At 39.7% G+C, this 8,709-nt stretch overlaps 1 protein-coding gene across 7 annotated transcripts in view; it reads left to right on the top strand.

Moving 5' to 3' along the window:
- zmynd8 (zinc finger, MYND-type containing 8) overlaps positions 1 to 8,709 on the top strand; it is a 28,431-nt gene that overhangs the window by 7,639 nt on the left and 12,083 nt on the right. For all 7 annotated transcript variants that reach the window (XM_037975225.1, XM_037975227.1, XM_037975228.1 and 4 more), the window contains exons 2-3: positions 4,973 to 5,042; positions 6,672 to 6,817. In XM_037975225.1, coding sequence (XP_037831153.1) covers positions 5,018 to 5,042; positions 6,672 to 6,817 — 171 coding nt within the window. In that variant the 5' untranslated portion in view covers positions 4,973 to 5,017. The remainder of the gene's footprint in view (positions 1 to 4,972; positions 5,043 to 6,671; positions 6,818 to 8,709) is intronic.

Below are 8,709 nucleotides of genomic sequence, written 5' to 3'. Positions count from 1 at the left end.
ATTGTTAGGAGAGTGAGAACAATTTGCAAGCAATCCAGCTTACATCACATCTCAGCTTTAAAAGCTCAACTCCACACTCTCTATTTCTGAATTGAGAAAGCTCCTCGGATGAGAAGTGAAACGTCTTCAGCTACAGAATAGAAGTCCAGTTGTTTTTGTTTTTTAACTTTTTTTGACTCTTTGTGGCAAAAAACAAACAAGAACCTGTAGCAGCAAATCCAGGTCTCAAAGGAAGACATTTCTGTGGCCAACAAAAAGCTGCTTGAGAGCCAACAGGCCTTACAAGAAAAGGATGAGGTTCTTCAAAGACAAACCCAGGACTCCATCAAACCCTGAGGGAAACTACAGTAAGACCTTGAGTCAGCTGAATTCCTCCCTGACTCAGGAAAAGCAAGTGTTTGAAGAGGAAGTTAAACAGCGAACCAGAAAGCTGTGTAAAGACCAGGAGGCCATGAGATTCCATGGATCCAGGAGCTGCACGCTCCCTAAAAGGGGGTCCAGAGGAGCTGGTTTCAATCCCCATGACACCAACCCCGAACATCTGCAGTTGGAGACATTCTCAGACGACCTCCAGACAGAGACACCTTCACTCACAGAAAGTCCAGTGGAGCTGGTGTCCCTGCTCAGGACGGTGTCAGACGAGTTCAGCAATGAACATCGGAACCAGAACAAGCAGCTGGAGATGTTTCCAGATGACCCTTCTTCAGACAGCCGGTCTCTTCCCAGCGGTCCACAGAGGCAGCCATCCACGCTTCAATCTGGGTGACAGAATTAAAGCAGCCTGGTGGAACCTGTACCAGAACACTAACATCAGATCCTGGGTTCCTCCCTGAACAAACTTTTATTGTAAATATTGTAAATACAGTTTATTGATTTGTCTGATTCTACTGCTAGTTTCCCTTACAGACCCAGCCCAGTTTCTTTATTGATGTAGATCAGTAATGATCTTCTTTTAGGGAAACTTTTATTGAGTTTTCTTATATTGTTGATTTTTTATTATTGTATTGAAACCAGCCTGATTTATTTATTGAATAGAATTAAGAATGACCTTTGTTTTTGGGGCTCGGTTCAAAAATTTGACTGACTTCTTAAATTTCATTGATTGTGGGTCCAAACCCATTTTCTTCATTTTCTTTATTGATGAAGATTTGTGATGATCTTTATTGATTTGTAAAGACTGCTCCCACCTGTGGTTACCTGTCTGATTTCTTTATTGGCCAAAACAATCAGATTATTTTGTTCTTGCACTGGATAAGGAACCTTAATTGATCATTTTATATTGTACTGATTGTTGTCAGATTTCTCTGAGCTCACCTGAATCTACTGGCTCATTTTCTGTATTAATTAGGATCAGTGATGATCTTTGTGTGTTAGGACTAAAAATGGGCCTTTTATTGAGCTTTTCGCTTTATTTGAACTGACACAATTTTTTTGATAAACTACTTTTATGGTGCTGTGAAAAAAAAAATTAAACTAGTTTAAATATAATTTAAATTTGTACCAGGGCCTGTTAGTTTTTCTTGACTATGGTAATAATACCCATTTAAAAAGTTAATATCTGTTTGTGAATAAAATTAAATGCCCTTACTTAAATCTTGTCACTGAGGTTCATTTATCTGCTAAGATCTACATTTTGGTGACCAAGAGTTTCCAGTCAGGAATTTTGTTCAAACCTAGAGAGAAAAAAAAAGTTTTTAAAATGGTCTGAACTTGGTAACTTTGGTGTGTTCAGCTCTTGTAAAAAAAAAAGAAAATCCATCTTATTTACAGTTTTGTTCTGTTTATTTGTCATCTAAAACTTTCCTTTTTATCAGTTTAGCCAAAGTTTTGACAAAATTCCTTGAAACCATTATTTTTCTTTTAAAAAAGACAATTGGGATTTACAGTATATTTATCTTTTGGGACGATTTCTTCTTGTTTTTTAAAAATGTTTAATCGTGTTTAAGACCTTTTAATTTGACTCTGAAGTGTTGCAGCACTATATATAGTACATTTATAACAGATTACAGACACACTGAAAATCTGTTCAGCTGTTTATTGTGTTTATAGCCCAGATAGGGTTTTTTTTTCATAAATCTGTTTCATTTTGGTTGGTCTCAGTTTAAAATGGTTATCCTGGTTCAAAATCACTTAACTTTAACAACAAAACACAGAACAAAACTGCTGCTGAAAGTTTTTCCCAACAAATGTAGAGATGACTCCTGTTTGTTTGAGGAAAACTGAAGAGTAGAGTTCCTTCGGGAAAATTAATTTTTTTGACAAATGACATTATGGTTAAGAAAACAATGAGTCACAGGAAATATCAAGAAGACATCATGGCAACAATATTTTCAGGCACAAACAGTTTTGGGAGCGTAAAGCAGCAGCAGGATAAGTAGCATTCCTTGAATGAATGCATATCGCCCGTAGCCTTCATGCCAAAGTTTAAACTAAAATATTATGCCATGGCATTCAGAGTATTTGATAGGGATGACTTTCAGCTACTACCACACCACATTTTAGTTCAGTATCTGTAAAACTAACTGAGTTATAGCCATTTTTGTGTTTGCTGAAGTCGATTAGCTGTGGTAGCCATCTTGAACTGGGTTGACTCCCAAACTTTATCAGTTACAGTTGTCCACCCAATGATACATTTTTGAGTTTCATCTAAGTCTGTTCAGTATTTTATGAGATATTTTGTAAGCAGATAGGCACATACACAGGCAATTACACGATCACCTGCCTTTTATGACAAAAAACAGAAAAAAAAGAAGTAGAAGAAAATGGTGTCATAACTTGAGGTTTGTGAGAACTCAAAGTGCAGACCTAGGAGGCAAGCTAACACTTAAACATTAAATGAAAATTAAATACAGTGCAATATTAATAAATGCTAATGTGGCAGCAAAACAAAAAACATACTGAGCAACAATGAAGAAGCATAAAGCAACTGGGAGCAGGAAACCAAGCTGAAGATCTGGGCAGATGGTGGGTGGAACGAGGGATGAGGAAGAGATGATCAGTAGGAGGACCTCAACAACTGGAGCGCTCAATAAGAGACCCTGACGGCTAAAGAAATGCAAAACCGGAGAACCTGATGCTTGGAGTGTGGAGAGGTGAAGATGTGGCTGGTTGGACTCATTGATAACTGGTGTAGGAGCAGATGAAGGAACATTTGACTGGAGTGGTGGAAAGGCTTCTTTCAGGATCCTCTCAAAGGTTAATGCTGGAGGTGGGTTCACAGCAGCCTTGAAGGCAGATAAGGTGATTGGAGTCTTTATGACCTTGTTGTTGGAGATTTCTGTGGTTGAGCTATGATTTTAATTAGTACAGAGCTAAATGAAAACTATTTTTGTTTCACTGGAAATGCTATTTATTTGGATTTGCGGGCTTTCCATGTACTATAACTCAAAATAAACAAACAATATTGTGGTGTTAGGAAAGGTTTTTTGATTTAAAGAATCAGTTTTCAAAGCTCTTCCTTGATCTCAAGTTTTCTTCCAGAATCAGTGCAGTATATAAGAACTGAAGACAGCAGACATATTGCACCATACTGAATAAACAAATTAAAATGAGATGGTGAACTTCATGGTCCCAACAACACTTTTTTATATCCTTTGCTGGTTTTGTTCCACATGTTTTAGAAGATCAGAGACAGAGGAAGCATGACAGGAAGGAGGAATAGAGAGGGGAGTGATGCAGAGGAAACAGTAGAAAAACTTGAGGGGGTTAAAATGAGAGCAGATGTGGAAGATGGAGATGTCAGCGTGGCGTGATCAGCTCAAAGGCACAACTCAGGTCTTGGATTATATCAGTTGTGAATGTCTGGCATGTTTTTTATCTTATTTTCCAATGAAGAAAAAAAGGAATATGTTTTAAAAGGAGTATGTGAAATGTGTCAAATAAATTATCACACTAAATAATGTCCTTAGATTAAGATGAAAACAGGAAATTTTGTGGAAGCAGGTTTTTAACCCAGAGAAGAGGCTACAAAATATCCAAACACTGACACAACAACAGGAATCGCTGTCAGTCCTTTAGTTACCATGGTGACACAATGTGGTTATCCTCACTTCATTCAGCTGTCTTCACTGAAAGAGCCGTCTGAAGCATGACATCAGAATCTGAGCCCGCTCCGTATGTCCCATCGTGTCTATCTGGGTCTATGTGTGTGTTTGGCCACTTTCCAATCATTGTGTCTGAGTGGATGCTGTACGAGTGATGATCATTGACCTGAAGAATGAAAAGCTTTTGGTATCTAGAAGCACTCAGAGAGCACAAACCTCCACCAAGGCCACAGCACGATTAAAAAATATTATGACTATAATGATACACTATATCACAAAATTTAATTCTTTTTTTTGTGAAAACTCCAACATTTCCTGAAAAATTCATCCAAATCTGTTCATTAGCTTTTAGCTGATCTTGCTAACAGACAGACACCTACAGACACAACCGAGAATAGACAAGTTTTTACCAAAGGGGTCACTTGTGACATTGACCTTTGACCCCATGAACCTTGAAATCAACAGTGATCACCCTTGACCCATGAGGTGTCCAGCTGTCCAGTTTAACATTCCTGTTATACAGCGGGCTGATCTGTGACCTTGACCTTTGACCTTGAACTTTGACTGGATCCCTACCAAAATTTAATCACTTGTTGTCACTTTGATGTTTCCTGACAATTTCATGAAAATTCGTTCATACCTTTTTGAGTCATCTTGTACACAGACAGAAAAACAAACAAATAAACGCTACTGAAAACAAAACCTCTTTGGCAGAGGTAAAAAAACTACTGAAGAGAATAAATATAAAAAAGTCTGAATACTTAATGCATAAAAAATGACTTGTATAAATGTAGCAAATTAGATTGGCTAAAGAATGTATAACACATAGTAGGTCAGCCATGGCAAAGGTTTCTGCCCTCGGAGTGCTTCTAGTCTGTTAATATTCACTTTTAGCTTTTATAACTCTAACAGTGCTATTTGTACACCAGTGTGCCAGAGGAGGGAAATCAGAAAAACAGACTGTAACAGAAGAAATGGAGATCTCCACAAGATCTAAAGGTAAGAAAATACAGTGCAAATTAATTTTTAGATAAATATCCAAGTGAGTAGGTTTTGAGTTAAAGCACAGTTTAAAAAGGTCATTGTATCAAAACCACTTCTGCGCATAAGCACAAACAACAGTCAGAACCCGTCCCCCCACACGTAGGCGGAGGGAGGCTACCCTCTCATTCACCAGGGTAAACCCGAACGTACAGGCACCAAGATTGGGGGCAACAAGTATGCCCACTCCTGCTCGGCGCCTCTCACCGGGGGCAACTCCAGAGTGGAAGAGTGTCCAACCCCTCTCAAGGAGACTGGTTCCAGAGCCAGAGCCAGAGCCAGAGCCGTGCGTTGAGGTGAGCCCGACTATTTCTAGCCGGAACCTCTCAACCTCACACACCAGCTCAGGCTCCTTCCCCACCAGAGAGGTGACATTCCACGTCCCTAGAGCCAGCTTCTGTAGCCGAGGATCAGACCACCTAGGTCTCCGCCTTCAGCCACCACCCACCCAACATTGCACCTGATCCCTTTGGCCCCTCCCATAGGTGGTGAACACATGGGAAGGGGGACCAACGTCTCCTCTTCGGGCTATGCCCGGCCGGGCTCCATGGGCGAAAGCCCGGCCACCAGGCACCCTCCAGGCCTGGCTCCAGAGTGGGGCCCCGGTGACCCATGTCCTGGCGAGGGAACACTGTATCCAAATCTGTTATACTTCATAAGGAGTCTTTGGGCTGCACTTTGTCTGGCCCCTCACCTAGGACCTGTCTGCCTTGGGTGACCCTACTAGGGGCATGAAGCCCCTGACAGCATAGCTCCTAGGATCATTGAGACACTCAAACCCCTCCACCACGGTAAGGTGGCAGCCCAGGGAGGGGCTTGTAAATCAAAGGGCTGTATTTATAAGGCAGATTGATTGCAGGACACAGTTTGGGGAACCTGTAACCATTTGTGGCCGTTTAGTTATTTTGGACCCAAAAGTGCAGGCAGGCATGTAGATGTTCCTGGGATCAAGCCCCGGCTTGAACCCGTGGTCTTTCTGTGTGGAGTTTGTATGCTCTCCTCGTGTTTGCGTGGGTTTTCTCCGAGTACTCTGGTTTCCTCCCACAGTCATGCAAGTTTAGGTTGCCTTCAGGCCCAGGCCTCCATTGAAAATGAGATTTGTGATCTCAAAGAGATTTGCCTGGGTAAAAAAGGATAAGAAAATAAAGAATACCATAAAGTGATTTTTTAAATAAACAAAAACCTGAATACTATTTGCTGCCATCCAGCTGATGTAATATTGTAGCAGGACAATGGCTAACCACAGTTACCTGTATTACATAAAAATAGTTCTGTAATAAAGGTTTTGGTATGAAACTGGCCGGCCTGAAGAAAAACAATTTTACTCAAAGAAAACATGGTTTATAGAAAAACAAAATGTAGAGGGTCTCCAGTTTTTAAGCACCTCTGGTTAGACAGAATCCATGCTATATATCTTTTTTTATTAACACTTCATCTGTTTTAATATTTATCTTGAACTGGTTTCATTTACACTTGAAGTTCAACAAACCTCATGTGTGCCGATTTTTCTACTGTTCTTGCTTCAAGAAAGTCCTTTGTTTGCTTTTACAGATTTTTCAAAATAACCTTAACGTTTGTCTCCTTTAGATGCTGGGACAACAGAAAGGGTGGCCCAAAAGCGAAAGATTTCCAGTCCTTCTCACTCGTCCAATGGTCACTCCTCCGCTGAAACCTCGCCCTGCTCTGTAAAAAAGAAGAAAAAGCCAGGCGCTGTTAGCAGCAGCAAAGACCAGGTACCAAGCTACTTACTCAAATGTAGAAAATGAACTTTGTGCAAACTTTTAAAATAGAAAAAAAAAAAAAAACATTGTTGTTATTGTTTACTTTTTTATTTTTCTGAGGCTACATGAGAGACATACTGTTATGGCATTCAGCTTTAACACTGAGTATCTCCAACTGCTTGGACAGAGAACAAATGAAGAAGGTGTCTTGCAGCAACTAATAACAAGACTAAATTATTTTTGAAAGAAAGGATTGATGTAGTGAAGGAGGATCTGCAGAGGGTTAGTGTGCCAGACGAGGATAATGGGATGGAGTGAGATGGAGGCAGATGATCCATTGTGGTGACCCCAAAAGGGAGCAGCCAGAAGAAGAAGACGTTGTGGTGTGGTGTGAGATCTCTGTGGATTCCGCATGATTTGCACAGATGCCATCAGATCCTATCAGACTGGTATCTAAGAGTTTTATACAATAACCTAGTGACCATATCTTGCAGGTTCTTGCACCAAAATGAAGCAAAAATCTTCTTCTTTATGATAAAGCTTTCTGAAGTGAATCTGTATTTTCTTTCATTCATTTGAACTTTTATTCAGCAAACTTAAAATACAAAAGGAATCATTTTCAGTACCTTCACTGACCAATTCCATTGTATTTAGAAAACAAATGTTAGATCTGCTACCTGTCATTGTAGTCAAAGTATCTGAAGAGGGTGCCATCTTTACCAGTGTCTTGCAAAATTCTTTTGTTTAAAAGACTGAGTCCATACTTGCTAAATACAAGCTTTCAGCTGCTCAGTCATTCATGGTCATTTTATGTCTCTCTTTTTATTGATGTTTTGTCTACAGGCAGCTCAGTCAATTTATAGGATTGGTACTATGTGTCTGTGAAGCCATGCTGTTGAGAAAGTTGTGCAGAATTAGATATAGTGTTATCCTTCTGAAGTGACCATGGGGCTCCCAGGAAGACATTGCCTTTAGAGTAGCATATAATTCTTCACAATTCTGATATACACCTCAGCATCAAAGGTAACTTTATATATAGTCCCCCATCGGGTTATGGGCACTGACTCACCCACCGTTTACTGAGAACAGCCATAATGGTCTTTTTATTTTCAGGACATATAATGGTTTCCCCAAAGCAAGCTGAAATGGGAATTATTTTGTCTTTTTTTATGTCTTTGTTTGTTTTTTGTCAATTTGTTTGTCTCTGAATCTGTCTTTCTGTCCTTGTAAAAAAAGAGCTCAGTGGGATTTCTGTGCAGAGCTGATAGTTTTCTTCATTGCGTAACGCAGCTGTTTCAGCTTTCATTTCTGGATGCTGTTGTAGATCATGTTGACTAACCACATGTTTCCAGGTCAATATATTGACCTGAGAGTTTCTCTTGCACTGGGGGCTTGAACTTCATATTTCCAACAATAGTTTCCAGTTTTAGTATATATGTTCAGATTTTATTGGAGTTTCTGAATCTTTACACAAGTATATGCACTTAAACCTTTGGTAGAGGCTCCTTTCATAGCCAACCCTGACATCCTCACCTGACACCAAATATTCTGCTGGTTGTAAAATTTTCAAATTTGCCTTTCTTGTATATTTGACAAACCTTTCAGTCATTGTCTTACTTTCAACTTTTTTATGTTTGTTGCTGCTATTAAATTCTAGATTATGCTACAAAAACAGTCAGCACAGGTGCTAAAAATATACAGTATATGTCAGAAGGTGGGACTATGGCGGCGAACCCAGAACGCAGACGCATGAAGTAACGGAATGAAAACTAATTTATTACCTTAAAACAGAAAACAAAAGGCTGGCGTGGCAGCAAAACAAACATTAACTAAAATCCAAAAACAAGAAGCAAAGGCAAGACATGGCATGGCAAAGAGCAGACAAAGCGGAATGATCCAGTGAG

This window comes from Kryptolebias marmoratus, linkage group LG4 (assembly GCF_001649575.2).
Source record: "Kryptolebias marmoratus isolate JLee-2015 linkage group LG4, ASM164957v2, whole genome shotgun sequence".
Classification (NCBI taxonomy): domain Eukaryota; kingdom Metazoa; phylum Chordata; class Actinopteri; order Cyprinodontiformes; family Rivulidae; genus Kryptolebias; species Kryptolebias marmoratus.
Note: the sequence above shows the minus strand (reverse complement) of the source record. Positions and strands in the feature narration are given on the sequence as shown.